This window comes from Polypterus senegalus, chromosome 8 (assembly GCF_016835505.1).
Source record: "Polypterus senegalus isolate Bchr_013 chromosome 8, ASM1683550v1, whole genome shotgun sequence".
NCBI lineage: Eukaryota > Metazoa > Chordata > Cladistia > Polypteriformes > Polypteridae > Polypterus > Polypterus senegalus.
In genome coordinates, this window is record NC_053161.1 from 166,881,535 (window position 1) to 166,904,217 (window position 22,683).

The following is a 22,683-nucleotide window of genomic DNA, read 5'->3' on the forward strand; positions in this document are numbered from 1 at the left end:
CTCAAGGGCCCAGCAGATTAGGATCTCTTTTGGAAGTGATAGGGATTCGAACCGGCAACCTTTGGGATACCAGCACAGAGCCACCACTCTGCCCCTAACAAGATTTATTGTCTTATCCAAATAAACTGATAAATGTCCCTGTTCTAATTGTATTTATATCTGTAAAAGAGGAGCACTAGTTGGTAAAGTGGCACTGTTTGGCACTGACAAAGACTCACCAGACAACATTTCTGTTTATTTTTGATTGCCTTAGTAACAAAGCACACTTCCTGGTTTGAGAGTGTGTTGCAATGTAGACAGGTAGCTGTCATAGTCTCGGGTGCGGCCTCACAACACACAGCACTTCCCTGAGTCAAGGAGTCTGCTGCTGCTTCTTCACTACAGTAAGTCACATTTTTCATATCTTTTTCTTGAATTTGAAGGGCACTGAGGGTGGCACAAGTGTCCCAGTGGGAATAAAGATGAGGTCTGTACTACGGGGCATGTAATCAAATGTCAGAAACAAAAACTTTGTCCCGAGTATGCCATGTTGTGTCAGCTTCATTGCATATCATGTAACAATGTTTGTGGTTCACTGCTTTATTTAAAAGTACCCAGTCATGGTAGAGTAACTGGTAATGTTTATGGGCATGCTGTACATTAATTTTGAGAATGTTTTATCAAGCTGGTAGAATCAAAGAAGATAAATAATAAAGAGCGGATACAGCAGTATAGATTTAACTGGCCATTAGAACTTAAACAACAATAAAATTTATTTTAACAGCATGTTTTGTTGCATATGTGTATGTGCAAGTCAAAAGAACAGTCAGAAAGTGGACAAGCAAGGCAATAGGGGAGCTTAAGATCTGCTTTCCCTGTACAGACTAGAGTGGCTTCAAAACTGCCACCTCCAACACACACAAATGTACTGATGCTGTCACTTCACCTATTAGTTTTTGTGAAGATGTTTGCATTCCTCCCACAGCTCAGACGACTGTGTCAGGACAGCTAGTGTGCTCTCAGATCTGGAAATCGTGAGGAATATAGGAAAGCCAAGTATACTGCGGAAAAGGGATTTAAGGTTCTAAAAGTACACAGAAAAGCAGCGGGAACAAATTCTCTGTAAATGACAGCGCATTAGTCTAGAGAATCCTTAAACAGGTCACTAACTACAAGAAACAAACATCAAGCAGGTCTCTTGATCCCAGTCTGGCTTATCAATTAAATCAGTTTTATGGTCACTTTGAAAGACAATGGGACATAAACCAACTTGATGGTCTCACTGTTACTACTCTGCACTCCTCTTCTCCTCAGCTTCCACCTTCCATCATCACTGCAAAAGATGTCTGCAGCCTATTCAAAAGGCACAATATTTAAAGCTGCCATGCCCTTATTTCCCCTTCCACACTTAGGCGTTGTGCAGTATTTGCAGACATCTTCAACCAGTCTTTGCATCTGTGCACTGTTCTTGCCTGCTTGAAGACCTCCATCATTATCCTAGTACCTTAAAAATTCAATGGTCACAGACCTAGATTGACGACAGACCAGTAGCTTTAACTGCTGTAGTAATGAAGACCTTTGAACACCTTATCTGAATGACCTCAAGAATGCTACAAAAGACTTCCTGGACCCATTCCAGTTTGCATACAGAGCTAACTAATTTGTGAATGTTGCAATAAATTTGGGCCTAATCTTTATTTACCAACACCTTGTCATATGTCAGAATCTTGTTTGTCTGCTTTTAATGCTATCATCCCAGAGCTCCTAAAAAAAATCCTCACCCAGGTCAACCTGCCCTGTTCAATCGGCTGTTGGATTACAGACTTTCTTACAGATAGGAAACAGGACAGGTGTGGCTGGGCACACATACAAGACAGCCCATTTCAAACTTAGCACTGGTGTGCCCCAGGAATGTGTTCCTTTCCTCACTACTCTTCTTCTCACTTTATACAAAGGACTGGACCTCTAGTGATTTGTCTGTCAAACCTCTTAAACATGTGGATGACATTGCACTAATAGGCCTCATTTCAAACAGTGATGAGTTCATGTACAGATGAGAGTTGGAATATATGAAAGCGTGGTGTAGCCATAACAATTTGAACCTCAACGTTCAAAAAACTCAGGATCATAGGTTTCAGGAAACAGACACCTGCTCACCTATCACTTGCTCAAAATGGCTTGGCCTTTGAGACAACAGAGTCATCCAAGTTTCTGGGCACTGTGCTGTCACAAAACATTAAATGGAATTAAAACCTTCAGTGTAATCTCAAGAAAGCTCATCACAGAATGTTCTTGCATTTTAAGGGGCTCACCAACCTCCAGGCGGGCACTACACGCAAGTAACTTCACAGATCTGCCGCTCCCGTATGAGGAAGTGGATGTACAATTTAAACAGATTGTTATTTTCATGGGAATTGTTACATATGCAATATGTACCTAACTATTTTACAGTACAGCAAGTAATTAACCATAGTAGTTAGGCTCGCAGTTAGGAGATCTGGGTTCGCTTCCCGGGTCCTCCCTGAGTGGAGTTTGCATGTTGTCAGCGTGGGTTTCCCCCGGGCGCTCCGGTTTCCTCCCACAATCCAAAGACATGCAGGTTAGGTGGATTGGCGATTCTAAATTGGCTCGTGTTTGTGTGGGTTGGCACCCTGCCCAGGATTGGTTCCTGCCCTGTGTTGGCTGGGATTGGCTCCGGCAGACCCCCGTGACCCTGTATTCGGATTCAGCGGGTTAGAAACTGGATGGATGGAAATTGAAAGAAAATTATGTTTCTTGTTGCGTCAGAGGATTTCGTTACGTTATACATTTTCATTCTGTTTGGCTTTGAAATTAATACGCAAATACTTTTTAAACTTACACTTTTACTGTAAAACTTCAGTAAAAACAATTTTTTGAATTAACTTTTCGTCAATATTGCATTGCATTTTGATTCCATGTTTGGACTTACATTGTGACAGCGCAAAGTATAACTACCCGTGAGTGAATTTCGTTTCTTTCTCTCTAATAAATAAACTGACTTTTTGAATGTTTGTTCCTGTGATTTGTTAATTGTCTTTGTAAAAGCTATTCTAACGGGAAACTGTAAATGTTTTAATACGAAAGGCATATCATCTCCTTTAGTGTCTAATGTTATCCCCTGATGATGTACTACATTAACTTTCTTGTTGCCTGTTAAAATTTTACCTGTCATAATTGTTCCACCAATTTTGAATAAAACTAATCTTGTCCTACTGCGTAGTCCATCACTCAGACATAAATTACGCAACAGCATTACGATACATCCTTCTTTCAACAGTAATTCGGCCGGTGAAAGACCAGATGGTGTAGATATTCTATGGGATCTTGTAAGTTATTGTTTTGGTTTTCATCTTCCACACATTCACCACCAACTGTTTCAGCGTTGTCTATTGATACGCACTTAACCAATTTGCCCTGTAACTGATCAACATTTTTCGTGTTAATTCATTTGACTTCATCGTTTCTCAATGCTAGGATTACCCCTGTACTCATTTCTTCTGTTGATAACCCTTCGGGATGAAATTCTTCAATAGCATGTGGACATAATAAGCTTTCTTTAATTGGGAACTTAAAGTGGGGAAAACGTTCAAATTTATAAGAGCTGATAACGCAGGAACTGTGTCTGAGAAAAGCATTCACATGAATGAGAGGACCGTGGGAGTGGTTGAAAAATGGCTGAGAGGAGGGCGGGATAGTGTTGTCTCGCGGGACTTGGAAAAAATCTCTTGGAAATAGTCTCGTCTCAAGATTTTCTTTTATAATAGAGAGACAATATAATGAGTATGATGAGGATAATAAGTAATGACTTTTATCAATATTTTTAAAAAGTGGTTTCTTACTTATATTACTCTTATTGCCTCTCACGTTCTTCTTTAATGTATAGCCTTGGACTTAGCAGCTAAGCATTTCACTGCATATTGCACTGTGTGTATAATTTGTATGTGACGAATAAAATTTCATTTGTTTGCTTTTTGCGCCAGTTGATGCAATTTGATCTCCCCCAAATGATAATAGTCCAGTTCTACATAGCCATCATCGAGACCATTCTAGCCTCCACTATAACTATCTGGTTTGGTGCCTCTGCCCAGTCTAAGGTCAACCTGCAGCACACCATCAGCACCTGTGAAAAGATGGAAGGCCGTAACTTACCTCCCATTTAAACTCTATATGAGTCCAGCTTTAGGTAGCATGCCATCATGATCATTGCTGATCTGACTCATCCAAGGTGCACCACCTGTTGAAAAACTTACCTCTGCAAACATTTTTGTGCAGTGAAAGCTACAATAACACATTAAAAGATCATTTTTTTTTCTACGTACAGTTATTCTTACTAACCATGTTTGAGGTTTTACTTAGCATCTCCTGTACTATGAAGCAAAGAATACTGGAAGCTTTGAAAACCTTTGAGGTGTCACTCAGCCACATCAGTTTAATAATAATAAAAGAAAACAAAGTTCAAAGCAGTGTATCACAGGACATGCCAAATTGCCAGTGAACAAAAAGGATCATGCTTCTCGCAGTATAATGTATTTGCTAAGCTTTCTGTCTTGGCTTTCATCAGTCAGTGAGAAAATGTCCTCCTAAACTCAGTACCACATTTATATTCCTGTGGTCCCGGTAAGAGTTTTACTTGCAATGCCTGGCAGGGGTTGTACTAGGCTCCCAGTGATGGGTAGATACTGTGGAGGTAATCCTAGTTACTGTTAGCAGCAGTGCCCCTTCTGCTCTGTGGTAGTATTGTTCAGCTTATGTGAGCCCATTGGAAGGTCCCTAGCCCTGCATGTGTGACACAGCGCATCCCCAAAGGGACAAGTGGACTGCACCATGAAGCTTTGGACTTGAGAGTGGGCATCCACATTGAAGTCGAGGACACTGTCTTTTGATGATGAACCACCAACACGTAGGGCTTAAGCTCCAGGAACAAGTGGGTGACCAAGAGATTTACACTTCATGAAGCACCAGCCACTGAAGGAGTGTGTAATTTGTCACCAGGGTAATCTCCTGACCCAAGAGGTAATACCATAGTTTTGATGGTGAGTACCTCATGTTCTATGGCAGCATCACTTGTCTCCCGGTCTAACAGTTTTGTGCTGAGGTACATGATGGGGCGCACAGCTCCATCGACGTTCTGACTGAACATGGCACCGAGAATAGTGTCAGATGGGTTGGACTGGAGGAACCAAAGTCAGAGCCTCTTTCAATTCACTGAATGCTGCCTTGGCCTTAGGGTTCCATTCTACTGCACGGTCCTTTCTGAGAAACATGCCACAAATCATCTGTAGCAACCCTCCAGTATCAGGAAGGCCTGTACTTGCCTTTTAGTCTGTAGACAGGGGACCAGTCATGAATGGCTACAACTTTTAAGCACAGACGTATTACATGTCCATGCACCATCATGCACCCAAGGTAGTTAGCTTCCGTGAGGTTGGAATAACACTTTTAAGGTTTAATCTTTAGCCCAGAATCATGGAAGGTGTAAATGACAAGTAAAAATTACAAATATGTTCCTCCAGGTGCTGGAGTAAATGATTATGTCATCAATATAGGCAGCACAATAGGTATTGTGGGGGTCACTGCAGTCTCTCCATCACAGTTCACTTGGCCCTGTTCAACTCAAAGGAAAGGACACGATAATGCCAGTGCCCACACTTTTTACCTTGATCAAGTCCATTAAGGAAATCTGCCTGTACATATTGAGGGTGGGCAGGTAGTGGGCCCCGTCTAAGCATTCTAGTAGATTGTCCACCCTTCACATGGGTTACGCATTGAAGCAGGAGATGTGGTTAGGTCACTGTTCACCTTGGGGATGAGGATGATGAGACTCGACCAGAAGCTATTATGTTCTTCAATGACCACTAGTTCAATCATCTTTTTCATCTCCAACTCCACCTCTGTCCTCGTGGCAGGCAAGTTCCCTTATCATCACACTACAAGCTCCATGATGGTGATGATGATGATGATGTTGGATACAACCTTCATCCATTCAGGGTTCGAGTCCACAACTTCGCTCACCTCTGCAATGGCCGTGCTGAGTTTCACTTGCAAGGAGGCAGAGACTCCCCGAAATGAAGCACTGTCATCTCTGTGAAGAGTGTGATGCTAGGGGAGGATCTTATGTACCTTCTGTGGTCTTTGCCAGACTTCAGTAGGTTTACAGCATGTGGTAGACGCAGTTGCTGGTTGGGTTAGATCATGAGGTAATCCATTAGGCCTTCCTCTTTTATTTTATGATGATCGACAAGTTTAGAGTGGGATGTAGGAACTAAAACCATGACCCTGTGCCCCGGATGAAATTCCCGAAGACCAGTGGCATGGTTGTAGAGGTGGCTCTGCATACACTGGGCTTTATTTAGGTGCTCTGTTACTGTTCCCCTCAGATTATAGAGACATACTCCAAGATGTTTGTCAGGGGCGCCTGTTCCATTTACCAGCTCTCCTGCAACAGGACCAACAATGTGGTGGGTTGACGCCCATATAACAGCTTAAACGGTGAAAACCCCATGGAGGCTTTTGGGAACTTGCAACAGGAAAACAGTACCAAGGGTAAGAGCTGATCCCAGACTCTTTCATCCATTTGCACCACCTTTCACAACATTTGATTTAATGTTTGGTTAAAGCACTCCACAAAACCGTCTTTCCGGGGGTAGTAGAACATTCACAACATAAAGGGTGTGTTCTGGTTGGTTAGGACCTCTTTGGGCTTGCCTACACTTGTAATGACCGCTAGTACGGCCTGTGCCATGGATTTGGAGTTAGCTGTTGTCAGTGGGATAGCCCCTGGGTAGCGGATCGCAAAATCAATTATAACTAGTATGTATTTTTGCCTCCTTGCTGAAGGCTCAAGCAGACTCATTAAGTCCATACCCACATGCTCAAACAGAATGGGGTACCACCACTGGGGTACCGCCATATCTCCTTGTATATACGGGGGTCCTCGGGTTACGACACAGTTCCGTTCCTACAACAGTGATGTAACCCGAATTTTGGTGTAAGTCGAAACACACCCTAGCCTAAGTCACTTACCTATCCTAACACATTTGCAAAATCATAATCTAGAACATAAAAACAAAACTAAGCCACAGAAAAAGGAAAAGGACATGAATATACTGTACTGTACACTGTACTGTAGTAACACAAAAAAAAATCCTTATCTTTATTCCTTCTCACGCCTCAATTTTTTTGAGTTTTTATGGGTGTGAGCGTTGTAAACTCGAAATGTCGTATGTCGAGACATTGTAACCTGAGGACCCCCTTGTACAGGTAAGGCAGGCCTTCTTTTTTGTCATATTGTTATGACAGGATATACCGGTGGGCAACAATGGGAATGTTACTCTCAGGTCAAACAGAACGACAACAGAGAGTCCATTCACCTGTGTGCTGCCTGGAAAAGGAAGGGCAAGAGGGTTAAGCATGGCTACACTTCTGTACTTCTGAAATTGGGAACATCTGTACTCTGTCAGGTCACCCAGGGTGGGACATTGGATGATGTCATTCCCTGGTTCCCCAAAACTGGTCTGTGTTTTTGGTTTCATTATCTAGTTCCCAGGTTTTCTCTCCACTCTATGGTTTCAATGAGTGCTTGCAAATTAGCCCAGAGTGTGTCGGCACAAATCAAACCAAAATTTTGTTGTTTAAATGTCTCATAATTGGTAGCAGCATGCTCATCAAAGTCAAAATAAGCATGCCGTATGTTGTCTGTTAGGAAGGGGGCCACAATTTAAAACATTTCTTCTCACGGGCAGTGCTGCTGTTTGGCTTTCCAGTCAAAAATCCAAAACTATGCTTTTATGTCATTGAGCTGCCAGAGGGGCATTAGCAGATGTGAAGGACCTTGCACATGCTCCCTCTGGCTGGCTCTAACCCCTGCCAGTTCGGCTGTCTGAGCCTGTCTGAGTGACCACCGCAGCTCCCTGGTCATCCATCCCTCTCCAGGCAATCCGTGAGACTATGCCAAGTGTGAACCGAAGAATAACTGAGGCTTTGGAAATCTTTAATAATAAAATAATAAAGAAGTTCAAAACAGTGCCCCATAGGACGTGCCAAATTTCAAGGCAACAAAATGATCATACGTCTTGCACTGTAATATATTTGCTGAGCTCTCCATGTTGGCTTTTGTTCAGATGACCTCCAAGCCTTGGTGCTCCATTTATATTCCTCCAGTCACAGAAAGGGCGGTGCTTGTAACACCCGGCGGACATGGGGCAAGGTGTTATTTCACAGCGATTGTTCGATACTTTGGAGGAAACCAGAGATACAATTAGCAGTGGCAATCCCTCCTGCTCAGCTGTCTTATGTTTTTGGTTTACCTGAGCCCCTTGGAAGGTCTCTAATCATGAATACATGACACTATGTGTACCTGCACATCTTGGACTTCTATATATTTATTTTATCTTTTATAATTGCATTCTCTTTGCATTTGCATCAGTGCTAATGAGAAAAATTCCTTATATGCGTTACTGTACCTGGCCAATAAAGTGAATTCTGATTCCGATGTTTTTAAAACTGTTGACTATTGTGAAGAACAACTGAGATGCATTTAGGTGCTTTAGGTGCTCACATTATTGGATGAGGATTTCCTTGGACACTCCATGGTGACAATGTCACTTGTTATGCCCACTGTATGAGTTTCTCTGACTTGACTTTCTTGCCAGATGAAGCCCATTACTGATCTGCTCTCCAGTTCTTGCTTTAAGCTTTTGGCCAGAAGGGACTGACATGTTTGTGCAAATCTGTGACAGACATACAAGGAATGAATTCAGGGTTACATTGAATAAAATGTCTGAATTCTGGGTTTTTCAGGAAGTTTAAATTCTTAATATTTATCTTGTCCTCCCTTTTCAGGGCTGCACCTCCTGATGGACATTCAGGACAGTCTCCAGACCCCTCCCATCGAGGCTCACATTAAAGGTAAATCACCGTCTCCAGTACAAGTCTGTCCATTCTGCTGCTCCTCAGTTGACTAACTCATTGTCACTGTGACTTTCAGATCTCCATGAGACACACAAAGCAGGTGTGTTAGAATCCACAAAAACTTTGGAGGATCAGGCATTTTCTGGGGATCCCCACACCAGAGCTGTGGACTTTGAGACTCAATACACTGATCTGATGCTCACTGGTCAGTACAAAAGAACTTACAATGAGAGGCACCATGAACTTTTGAATATAGGGAGGATTCATGAAGAGATGGTGAAGAAGCAGACAAGAGAGAAATGTAAGGGAAGCTGGACTGAGAAGCTTTTTAATAGGGGCTTTGAAAGTGAGACTGATTCTCACATTGCAGTGGTCAGTGGAGTGGCTGGAATCGGGAAGACCACCATGGTCCAGAAGATTATGTTTGACTGGGCCAGTGGCACTCGGCACCAAATGTTTGCATTTGTGTTCCTGTTTAAATTTAGAGAGCTCAACCTCCTAGACTATGAGAACGAGCCGCAGATGTCTCTGACCAGGCTCATCGTAAAGCACTATGAATATCTCAATGACCCGAGACTGAGAGAAATCTTACAGAAACCTGAGTCTCTCCTCTTTATACTTGATGGTCTGGATGAGTACAAACACAACCCGGAGCACACACATGAGCAGCTCTGTTCAGACCCAGATGAGCATGTTCCTGTCCATGTTTTGCTCACCAGCTTGGTACGAAGGACATTACTGAAGGGCTGTTCAGTTCTGCTCACAAGCAGACCAATAGCTCTGCAGGCCTTGGTCATGGACAGGGTTGATCGATTTGCACAGATCCTGGGGTTTTTCCCTGAACAAAGGCTGATATACTTTAAGAAGTTCTTTGGTGACATTGAACTGAGTATGAAGGTTTTTCAGTATGTGGAGGAGAATGCCATTCTGTACGCCATGTGCTTCAACCCTTCCTACTGCTGGATTATCTGCTCTGTGCTGAAGAGTCACTTCATGACACCTGAAGATGAGCGAGGAGCTGCCCCCAGAACTGTCACCGAGCTCTTTGTGATGTTCATTCGTAACATCCTGACCAATCACAAGGGAGAAGCCAAGGACCAGCGAGGGCTTCTGGTCAGCCTGGGAAAGATGGCCTATTATGGGCTGGCCAATAGGATTCTTGTGTTTTTTGACAAATTTGAGATGTCGAGCTTTGGTGTCCATCCCGTCCTGCCCTCTCAAGTCCTCTCAGGGTTACTTAAAGAAATCCCACCAAGAGAAAGCACTCTGGACCGCACAATGTACACATTCTATCACCTCACCATACAGGAGTTCATAGCTGCCTGCTCCTTCTACCTCGATCCATCAGCAGACATAGAAGAGCTGCTTAAGAAGCTCGACTCATGTAAAGATGGCCGGTTTGAGATTCTAACTCGATTCCTGGCAGGGCTGGGCAGGTCTTCTGTGTTTGAATCACTGGAGGGAATTCTGGGAGATTTTGAGATGAAGACAGTAAAGCGGATACTGGAGTGGGTGAAAAAGAATGCTAAATGGTCGCTGCAGAGTGCAGATAAAAGTGAAGCTCTGCGAGTGTGTCAGTGGCTCTATGAGGCTCAGAATGAGAAATTAATTAGAGACGCTGTGGGGAAGGATGTAAAAATGGACTTTAGTTACATGACTTTATCTCCTCTGGATTGTGCTGTGCTGGGCTATGTCATCTGCTGCTGTGGAGAACTCGAGGAGCTTAACCTAACAGGGACAAAACTCACCCCAGAGTGCATCAAGAGACTGGCACCAGGGCTCAGCTGCTGTAGATGTGTCAGGTGAGTAATAAAACCTTCATAAGTTTAGTTTTATAGTTTGCAAACACTGTGAAGTTACATTCAAGTCCTTAAATCCACTATGTTCTTTAGTGTTTTTTTATAATGATCCATCTGTATCGATAAAGTATTTTAAATATTTGGTGCCTAAGAGCAAAAGGCTGCCTCACCACTACTTTTATATTTAGGCCTTGGAATAAGCAGACCACTATTAAGATTTTGACTTGGAATGTAGCGGTGCAGCAGTGCGGGTCCTGCTCCATGCTCTCCCTCTTCCAGATTTGGGAGCCCTTGAACCCAACACCATCAGTAATGTAACCGGATGAGCTGTGCAATGAGGTCCAATCACACGTGGAGCAAGGGAATGTGTGAAGTGTGCTTTTATTAAAAACAATCAAAGCTAAATGGTGTCCAAATAAAGTGCAGTGCTAAAAGTTAAGAAATAAATAATCCATAAAAAAAAGCAGGTCAAAAGTGGAGGTTAAAATCCAAAAAAAACAAAAAAACAAAGCCTTTAAAATGAGGTTAAACCCATGGCAGGAAGTTGTCCCTTAAATAAAAAAAAATCTGATGGCTTCTCGCATTTAACTGGCGGCTCTCCTGCTTCTCCCATACGGGCTTTGCAATGGGGGAGTTGCCCAATCTGCAAGTGCAGCTGACTCTCCTGCTGGTCCGGTAGCCTTCTGTCCCCTGGCTACGTACAGCTCACACCTTGGACCGAGACTGGTTTCCCCCAATTGCCCCCCTAAACAGGTTTAATTCTCGGAGTCTGTCACAGTAGGACATGTCCTTAAGTCCCAGGATGCACTTGGCTGATCTCCTCTGGACTCCTTCAAGTACTGCAATGTCTTTCTTGTACTGTGGTGACCAGAACTGCACACAATACTTGAGTTGTGGTCTCACCGGTGCATTATATGGTCTGAGCGTTATGTACCTTGACTTAAATTCAACAGTTTTTATGATATAACCTAACATTTTATTTGCCTTTTTAAATGTTCCATACTTTGCTTAGTCAATGAAAATGGTGCATTGACATAAACCCTTAAATCCTTTTCAGAGGTCTCTTCCATCTTGTATTTATAATTGCTGTTCCTTTTGTCCACATGCAGCACGTTGCACTTCCTACATTAAACTCCATTTTCCAGGTGTTCGCCCAGGTCTGAAGCTTGTCCAGGTCTTTTTGAATCCTTTTGTTGCTGCCTCCTCAATGTCTGCCATCCCTACAAATTGCGTGTCAGGTGTGAATTTGACACGTTTGCTAACTGTACCAGAATTAACATCATTAGTAAAATTCAGAAAAAGTAACGAGGGTCCAAGGAAAAACTCTGAAGGACTTCACTGATGTCCTCACTCCATTCTCCTGTTATCTGTACTCTTTGTCTCCTGCTAGTTAACCAACTAGAGATCCAGTTTTGTAGGTCACCTCTGATGCCTACAGCTTCTAGTTTCAGAATTAATCATTGGTGTCGGATGACTGAGACAAATGCTTTTGGAAAGTCTACGTGAATTATGTTGATTTCGATTGCTTCCCCAAAAAATAAAAATCTAAATGATCAGATTGGCAGAACCCTAACCCTAACCCTAACCCTATTCTAATTTATTTCCAAATTATATTATACCAGTAACGGCGTACTGCACAATAACGTGCAGTGAATACGCTTGACTTGCCCATTCCGAGTTTTCATCCTCTTTCTCTGTACGTTTAGCATTCGTTTCCTCAGAGGTTGATGCGCTTGCTGCTTCCTGAGCAGATCTTCTTTTCTCCACCCTAGCAGCCCGCTTCTTTTCTTCTTTCATAGGCATCTTTTCACGTTAAAACTGATTAAGTCAGTGTTTGTGTTTCAATTACTTAGTACGCTTTTCTTAATTATTCACTTAAGCTGGCACTTAAGTCTTCCATCTGCCTCAGGAATGATTTAAGATATTAGGATGTAGGGGAAGTGATGGAGAAGGAGGTAGGGATGAGAACGGCGCCCGTATGCATGCGCCGCACGGCCGCCCTACTGCCGAGTGTTGATTCTACAATAAAATAAAAATAAAAAGAGTAATTAAAGTCAGCGCCCCGAAAGCGGACAGTAGAGGTCACGTAGTATATGTGTTCCAAATTTCAGGTCAATACGTGAAACGGTTTGAGAGCTACAGGTGATTTAAAATCCTGGACAGACAAACGAACAGCCACGGCAGCATATTATATAAGAAGATACAATATGTTATATATATTTTATTTCCATAATTTTCATATATGACAGCAGTAAGAATAATTGGTCTGTCATTACTAGCATTCATTTTGTCTCCCTCTGTGATGTTTCAGGTGAGCCACATCTGTGGTGCTGTGTTTGTTGTTTGATTTTAAGAAAAGGAATGATAACAAAACGTCCTACAGGGTTGCTTACTTGCTATAAGAAAAGTGAAGTCAACCAACCCTTAAGTCTTTTCAGCATAAAAATTTAAATTAAAGGCAAGACAGATGAAATAAATCAGAAACAAACAGTAAACTCGCTCATTTATTCAGACCTTCATCCAGGTGTTTGGATGTGTGAGGCAGCTGCTAACCGCTGTGCCACCGTCCTGTTCATGTTATACGTTTGATTGTCTTTTGTGTCAATTTAAGACATCCAACCCTTCTTAAAATTTACACTTTGACAAAAACTTTTACCAACAAAATACTAAAAGACTTTGTCTCACTGGACACTTTCTGTGATGGGTTGGCATCCAGTCCAGGGATTGTTGCTGCCCTGATCCCCATGCTTGCTGGAGTAACTCTGTTCTGGATAAGTGGGATTAAAAAATGGATGGATGGATCAACATCTTCAGGGTCCACCTAAGACACATAAGGACTGATAAGTTCAATTTACTGGGATGGCCGCCTTTTCTTCACACCTTCTCTGTCTGACAGCTCGTGTCCTGGCTCCTCTGTCATTTTGTCCAATGCTGACTCTCAGTTCTGTGGTTCAGTGGCTGAGGTGCTGGAGTTGACATTCAAGTGACGTGGGTTCAATTCCTGCCTGTGACATGCTGTATGACCCCAAATGAGTCACTTCACCAGTCTGTGTTCAATATAACAATACATGGAAAGAGTATTTAAAGGCACTATATAAAACAAAGGTGATTGATTGACCTCTTTCCATATTTTGTAATCCAGAATGACTTCATCAACATTTCCACATACATTTTGAATTGTATATTGCTGTCATTTGTCCACTTTGTTACAAACATCCTCAAAAACATTTGATCCTTCACTTGATTTGGATTCTTCTATTTCCCTATTCTTGTTATCCATCCATCCATCCATTATCCAACCCGCTATAGTAGTATAATGTCAGGCGGCTTCTGTCAAAATTTAATCCGAGTTTGATTGATGAGATTAAACCACGCCCCCTTTTAATCGAAGACCGGAAGTCCCGCCCCCACCCACCATCTGTTGTTAGTTGACCTTGGATGACCTTTCAGGAAGTACCCTCCCCCACCACCGGTTGTTTTGTTGACCTTGGATGACCTTGATCCGGGCCCCTGTTGATTAATGACAGGAAGTCCCCACCCCCAACCACCGGTTGTTTGTTGACCTTTAGCCCAGCCATCTGTTTTCCCCAGGAAACTGTCAAGGGCAATTTGATGGATGCCCCCACCCTCCTTGAACCCCCACCACCCCTGCCCCCTGCATTGCCCCATCTCACTAGGGCAAGTTCAGACATGCCCAAGGGCTGCCTAGGCCCCCTTGAACCCATCACCACCCCCACCACTTCCCAGCCCCCACCCCTCTTCCAAGAGGTTCAGGCATGCTGCAGCCGGTCCCTGGACAAGTTCAGGCATGTTCCTATCCATACCCAGACTGAATGGCCTGCCTAAGCCTCACTGCAGCACATGATGTCTGGCCCTCCGCTTCCTGGGACACTTCTGAAACTGTTGTATAAAAAGTCGGGCATTTTCCTCAGTTCTAAACACTCTGTGAAGAAAAAATGGAATCTATGACCGACGCCGGTGAAGCATCAGTTCCGTAGGCTCTATTCTAAGGATCGTTTGAAAAAGGTTAAAAGATGTTTTGTTCCTGAGTTTCTTCAAGCTGGAGCGACCGACGAGGAACGGGTCAAGTTGTGCTAAACAATGGTAGAATCATGCGCGATCGATAAGGAAAAATGTCATCCGCCTGTAGTATTCAAGGACTGAATTCTGCAAGCTGAAGCGACGGCCCGGTAAAGGACTAACTGGTTGAAACATCGTTCGAATCGAGAGACGACGAATTGTAAAACCCCCCTTTATTTACGCCACGCCCCATCCCTCTTACCATAAATACTCAGTCTGTCAACGGATCCAGACAAAGGATCAGACCGTTTCAGAATTCTTTGAAGCTTTTAAAAGCTCTCGCATATAGTCAACTCCGGACTCTGAAATGACGGATGCCGCGTAACAGCCTCGGGTTTCCGCCTAAGCCTCCAAAGACTGCAGCTTCAAGACCTGAATCTTACCATTTCTATAACTCTGGCCGGATGGATTGCCTTCAGGACCACCAAGAATCTGACCCGCGTTATTTTACTATACGGCCTGATTACACTCTCTGGTCAAGAGACCTTGAGACAGACAGCGGATTCCAGTTTCCTTGGTCTAGTCGTGCGCCCCCCGTCACAGCCAATGGTGATCAGCCGGACACTGGCGTCTCCGTTAATGGCGATCAGACAGAAACCTCTTACCTAGCTCCAGGACAGCCTTGGGTGCACAAACAAGTTCGCAGGAGCCGATGTTGATAGGACTTTCTGAGACAAATATGGATTGCCCGATGGGGTACTGCCAGAAACCTGGAAAAGGCCCTGCAGCTTGTTAAAGGTCTGATGACTTCTCTGCTGGACATTATTGTCTACTGCGACCAGAAAAAAGAATGTCAAGGCTGTGGTATAAATCACCCTGCCCAGGTAAGGCATACATGCCTCTTTGAACCTGAAATCGGCTACCGTCAAGGTCGCTTTCAGAAGATTCTGAATATTTTCCGTAAATATTGGCTGAAACGACTAGCTGTTAAAGTTCTCGGTATTTTAATATTCTACTGCCGATTCCCAAAATATGTGTAGTGGTTGAAAAGACTGTAGATGAATTTGAAAGTACCAGCTCTATTCATGATACTGTAATGCAGTCATTTTATGAAATGGATGAATACTCCTACTGTGTAACCCGCGTGTGGCAAATGAGTTTTGTAAGTGAAATATTAATCATGAGGGTCATATGAATCTGTGGACCAAATATGACCTGGAACTTGATGATATGATAGAGCTGATGGGTCTTTCTGAGCCTGAAAACACAAACGCCTGAAAAAATTCAGACTCTTAAATAAAGGTTTTCTAATTTTTAACTGGTGTCAGTGTCTGTTTTATCACCGGCGATGGAGCAGGTCTTGGAAAAAACATATTATAACTCTGAGAATCCCGGATCCTTGGGGGGTAAGGATTCCTTGAAAAGAGCTCTCGCAAGCGGGTCACCATATTGGGTCCCAAGAAGTGTCAGATTGGTTATCTGGGCAATACACCTACACGATACATAAACCGGCCAGAATCCATTTTAAAAGGAATAAGGTGTATGTTTCCAATATTGACGCCAATGGCAGGTCGATCTGGCGGATATGACAAACCTGTCCGAGTATAACAGAGGTTACAAGTATCTACTGACTTGTATAGATATTCTTTCTAAATACGCTTGGGTCAGGGTTCTGAAAAACAAAACGGGTAAAGAAGTAACCAGGGCTTTTCGAGAAATTTTGGAGGAAGGTAGAGTACCGTCAAACTTCAGACGGATAGCGGTAAAGAGTTTCTCAATCGGGAATTTCAAAGCCTGATCAACAAACACGGATAAAACATTTCACCACAGCTAGTGAATTAAAGGCTTCGGTGGTGGAGAGGTTCAATCGAACTCTGAAGACCAAAATGTGGCGTTATTTCAGCTCCCGGAATACCGGTCCTATCTGCCGGGCTACAGGACTTGGTGAAATCTTATAATCTCAGCTATCACCGAGGTATAAAATGGCCCCTGCTGAGGTGAGTAGTTCCAATTCTTGGAAAGTCTTTAAAAACTTATACGGCCTAACTAAAACCAAAAGAAATCTAAAATATAAATTCAAAGTCGGCGATACGGTCAGAGTATCAAAATCCCGGAATCCTTTTACCAAGGGCTACGAACAAACCTTTTCAGACGAGGTATTTACCGTTTCTGAACTAGTCCCCAGGGATCCGCCCGTCTACAAGCTCAAGGATTATGACGGTGAAGACATTATAGGTTCGTTTTACGACGCCGAGTTACAAAAGATTCGAGGTACGGACGTCTTTAGGATTGAAAAGATTTTGGCGAAAAAAAATATCCGTAGAAAAAAGCATATTTTGGTGAAATGGTTCGGGGGCCCAAAAGTTTAACAGTTGGATCCCTGAAAGCTATGCGCAAGACGTTAAATACTGAGAATCAAAATTAGTATTTCATTCACGGTCTGATCACAATGGAGAGAAAAGCTTTTACGTTGTACTACCCAGCAATTCTTCCCAAGATGTTTTCCCTAATAATACCATCGCGAATTTACCGTCAAATTATCCGCCCCAATCGAACTACAGGGCCCCTGGGAAGTTGGATTGGCCGAAATTCAGTATCCGCACACCTGGAATACCCTAGACAAACCGGATAATGAATTTATGTTGGTGAATCCGCTAATAGCTAAATTTTATAGTATTCCCGCGGGCTATTACTCTAGTGTCGAGAAAGTGTCAGACAAGATGAATGAAGTGGTGTTGAAAGATTCGAAATTCTTGGAGTCCCGTTCATCAGACCCTGCGAAATTCCGCTATAGCTCTAAAGCGTAGATTCTATTTCTCAAACACTGTGAAGGATGAAACTCTGCATGTCAAGGGACAATTAGGTAGGATTCTAGGAGCTCATCCGGACAAAACTATTGGTCTGGTGAATGAAGCTCCTTACCCGGATATCAGAGCGGGTTTTATTCCTTGTACGCCTACAGCGACATTGTTTCTCACCAAAGAGTCGGAGACAGCTACGTCCCTCTCTTGAGATGCGCATATTGAGGATGAGATGAATAAGATTACCACAATCACCTACGACAAACCGCACTACGTTCCGGTTAGCAAGAATCAGTTTGATACTTTGACCATTGAAATAAAGACGGATCAGAACAAAGCGGTTCCATTTCAGTTTGGCAAGGTCCTAGTCAAGTTACATTTCAGACCCTCCAAGAGGTGTATACACGACTAATACTGAGATGAGATCTTACCTGGACCCCAACCCTTACGTGCATTATTATGAAGCCCAAGCCGGTAACGGACTCCCCGGGTTCTCTGGGTCCCCAGTGATGTACGGCTCTGGGATCGGAGGGATATTTCGAGGGCTATTTAGAAGAGCTTTGCCTCTCCTGAAAAGAGGATTCGAAATTGTCAAGCCACACATTAAATCAGCCGCTAAGAATATTGTCAAAGACGTGGTGGCTGGAGCCGTGTCAGGAGCGATGACTCGAGGAAACGAAGAAAATCAAGCTGGGGCTGGCCTAATGGTGATGAGGAAAACTAAACGTAAGAGGCCTCCCGGGTCACGACCAGCCCCGATCATCAAAAAGACGCGCTCTCAGCTTTTACTTCATTTTCTTCTCTCCGCCACAAGGATAAGTCCGCCCCGCAGAAAAAAGAAATCGAAAAACATTTTTTAACTCAAGATGTCTTTCGTTCATCGAATGTCTCAAGAGTGTGTGAAATCCGAACTGGACTTGTTTACGGTACCCTATACTCAGACTAGTGTAGAAAAAAGCATCTATGTCGAGGTCCCCCCTCTCTCAGCTCTATCTGAAGTCGCCCCGCTGGAGTTTCTGATTACCGGGAATGGGGAAGACTACTTGGACCTGAATAACACGCTTCTACACGTCCGCTGCAAAATCGTCAATGCCGACGGAACTAATCCACCCCCCGTGGCCAAGGTAGCCTTTGTTAATTATCCGATAGCCGCTTTATTCTCACAAGTGGATGTAACCCTGGGAGATCGCTAATATCCCAGAGTTCCAACCTTTACCCGTATAGGGCCCTTTTTGAGGGATTGTTAAATTACAGCAGTGAAACTCTCAAGTACCAATTTGGTACGGGTCTTTTTTACAAAGACTCGGCCGACGAACATGAAAACACAACCTTGGACGGTCCGAATGAGGGGTTCAAAAAAAGAAACGGTTATACGCCCAGGGTAAGACAGTAGAACTCCTTGGATCTATTCATTCTGACCTATTTTTTCAAGAAAAATTAATTCTAAACGGAGTGGACGTCAGAATAAAAATGGTGCGTAGCAAAAATGAATTCTGTCTGATGTCCGGAGATGCCGAAGCGTTACAAAGTAAACATTTTAGCCGCTCTCTTTGTCAAGAAAGTTAAAGTTTCAGCGGCGGTGAAATTGGGGCACGCACACGCACTCACAAACGCCAACGCCAAGTACCCCTTGGAAAGAGTGAATATGAAAGTTCTCAGTTTACCGGCCGGGATTCGGGTGAGCAATCAGGAGAATTTGTTCTTGGGACAATTACCCAAGTACGTGGTCCTAGGCATGGTGGATAATGACGCCTTTTCCGGGGATTACGCCAGAAACCCCTTCAATTTCAAACATAACCATGTGGAATTCCTGGCCTTGTATTTGGACGGAGAACAGATTCCCGCCAAACCATTTCAGCCCAATTTTGCTAATGACACCACCGCTCGAGAATATTACAACCTGGTGTTGGCCACCGGAAAACACTTGAAAGACCAGCCTCTAGCCATCAGCCGTTCTGAATTCTCTAAAGGTTACACCCTGTTTGCCTTTGATTTGACGCCAGATCAAGAATGCGGGGACCATTTCTCATTGATGAAAACAGGGAACATGAGATTTGAAATCCGCTTTGCAGCCCCTACCCCATACTGTGAATCTAATAGTGTACGCGGTCTTTGACAACATTATTGAAATAAACCAGAGAAGAAATATACTTTATGATTACTAAAAGCATGAATACCCTGCAGATCAACAAACTCATGTCCAGTAATCCGTACACAGAAAATCTGTTTTACGGAGTGTTGGCTTGCGACGAACTGCCTAAAAAGATACTTACGGAGCTCCCGACCATGATCATCGTCAATACTCACCGTCAAAAACAACCCGGAGAACACTGGTTGGCGATACATCTCAGAGAAGACGGAATTGGAGAATTTTTTGATTCCTACGGAGCTCCACCAGACTTTATCTATTTTCCTGAGGAAATATACAGCTTTTTAAACAGAAACTGTAAAGAAATTATTCACCATACCCGCAGCTTCAAAACTGGTTTTCCACCGTCTCGGACAACACTGTATTTTTTTCCTGCACCATAGAGGAAAAGGACGCTCTTATCAAGAGGTCATGAACCTGTATTTTAATGAAGTCACCAAGAACGATGATATGGTTCAAAATTTTGTCAACACCTTGTCTAAGAACACTTTAAGAAGCTTTCAGGATCAACCCTGCATGCAAAGTTCTGGACCCTGTAATTATCTTAATAAAGAATAGGCAAACTGTGTAAAAAAATAATATTTTATTAAACAAAAAATATAATTACATTTCAATAAGGAATCCATTCATTCTTTTTGCGAGATCTGGTTTTCCTGCCAACAGGTGTATCGGTAGCAGACGCCGCGGCAGCAGAGGCAGCAGAGACAGCAGAAGCTCCGTCTGGGGAGGTTGGTTTGAAACTCTCTAGAAGTTCTCTAGTGTCCATGTTTGGTACGGCCGAGGTCGGAATGTTCAAGCCGCCAGGGCCTTAATAAATTCTTTCCAACCCCTAGGTCTCCGATAGGATGGTATGTTATGACGGGCTGTTAAGTTCCGCATTAGATCAACCATATTCGTTCCGGGTAACGGCTCTCCACGAAACACAAACTCTCCCAAGCCATTCCAATAGGTTGTATTAGGGTGATGCGTCATTTTCTGTAAAATTATTTCAGTATATTTCTTTGATTTATCCGAGCACTTTTAAAATCTCGTCGTACACCCGTTCTTCTGGGGTACTAGGTGCATCTTTGAGTGCCTCTGGCGGCACCTCCTGGTTCTCGACAGGCATCAATAATGTCAGAGAACCGGTTTCTTTATCCGCTTTTTTCACAAAGGTAAGGTATCTTTGCAAGACGGCCGTATAAAGATTTACTTTTGCATCGACGCTCAAATCATCGCGTTCAAGTATGTGTTTCATCTGTTTATCCAGTTCGCTTTCCGTAGCGCTTAAAATGTCGTTGGAAGTCTGGGGTTTCTGATGCCACTGAGCCATTTGTTGTTGAGGGACCAGGTACATCTTACGCGTATATTCCATATTTATACTCTCGAAGCTATTAAACTAGTAATAAAAGGAATGGCCACGCTTAGCAGGGCTCCGAGAAAACCTCCTTTCTGATTTAAAAGGGCTTTTTTCTTTTAACGGGCAGTTTTTATCGCTGAGTTTTTAACGCGCAACGATGCTTCTTCAGCAACTTGAACTGCCTAGAAGTCAGGGGGACATGGCCTTTTAAAGTATTGAGAGCTATTTCGGCCAGAGCATAAATGAAATCGTCAGGAGCCTCGCTCAGCATCGCTTTTCTTCGGCGACAGGAGACCCTGTGCAGGGTCTTGAGCAAAGGGAGATTTCTTTTATTCTGCACGACATGCCGTCTGTTTTCAAATACCGAAAATCGCCCGTCTTTATCTTTTCACGACGACGCCACAGGCCAGCCGGGGAAACATACCGCACGTAAACGAAATTGTCAGGCGTCTGGGCTTTCAGATCCACCAACAGATAACCGTAAGGTTGTCGCAGAAGCGTCCTCAAAGGCCTCAAGAAAAATTTCACCCTACCGGGTACATTTGACGCTAAATTAGTGATTTGCAGCTTATCTCTCGGGTTTTTGAAAAGGGTGATGTAATTGGCATTCAGATTTATCGTTCTACTTTTCTTGCCTTGAAAAATAAATTTTGGACCAAGTAAATGATGGACAAATTCCTGTGATGAGTATATTTTGTGAAGGCCCTCTCTATCTCTTGGCTATGGCTCGCCTGTTCCATCAAATCGCCGACGATCACCAAGTTAACTCGATCAGGCGGTAGTAGTTCATCGTCGTTTAAGGAAGCGGGTAATCCCTCCAAAAATTTGATTTTGGGAAATCTGGCTAATAGTTCGTCGTACAGAGGCTGCCAACAACTATAAAACCAGACTATATTGTCAGGGCGGCGAGAAAGCACATGGTCTGTGTGTTCCAAAAGCTTTTTCACATAATGCGATTTGCCCGAACAGGAGGGTCCCGAGACTATTTTTGAGAACGGGTGTTGAAGTCTTACATCAAAGCCCTCTTTAGTATCCATAGGGTAGAGATGTGTAATCAGGCAAGAGAACCCTTTTGTTGTACACCACTCTGAATCTCTTTCTGAGTGGGCGATTTTGCAACGTCAGGGTCTTTTGTTCCTATGAATCTGCGTACCATGAACGGTTATTTCTTTTGTGAGATCGTTTTCTACAAAACTATGCACTAGATCCATTAACGAATATAGGTTTACCTCTTGAGCCGTTTGGTGATTGAGAGTAATACCCTTTACTTTCATGCAGACCTTGCCTTTGAACGTTTTGTACGCGTACGTTTTTGGACCTCCAGAAACAAATTCTTCAATGTAGTCATCAGGATCTAGTTCGCTGGTGAGTTCGCCTAAATAGTCGCCGAGCGGCGGTGTACTGTCCGGGCGATGCTGTGAAGATAATGGAATCTGTATCATGATACAGAATCCTCGGTCCTAAACGATCCAGCAATTCGTACAATTCTAGCCGAGCATAGGCCGTGGTGAAAGCGGCGATCACCACATTGACAGGGCCGGGTACCACGTATCGGTCATCCGCATACCTCCACTGCACCTGAGCGATTTCGTCGCTGACAAAGCCAAAATAGGAGACCCGATACATGTCTGAGAACAGGTAATCAAAGAATTCTTGGGTGTGTTT

The 22,683-nt window shown here is 43.4% G+C and overlaps 1 protein-coding gene across 1 annotated transcript in view; it reads left to right on the top strand.

The window, feature by feature from the left end:
* Positions 1-329: 329 nt before the first annotated feature.
* Positions 330-22,683, top strand: part of LOC120534441 (NACHT, LRR and PYD domains-containing protein 3-like) — a 59,972-nt gene continuing 37,618 nt past the window's right edge. The window contains exons 1-3 of the mRNA XM_039762013.1: positions 330-383; positions 8,842-8,907; positions 8,987-10,712. Coding sequence (XP_039617947.1) covers positions 8,856-8,907; positions 8,987-10,712 — 1,778 coding nt within the window. The 5' untranslated portion in view covers positions 330-383; positions 8,842-8,855. The remainder of the gene's footprint in view (positions 384-8,841; positions 8,908-8,986; positions 10,713-22,683) is intronic.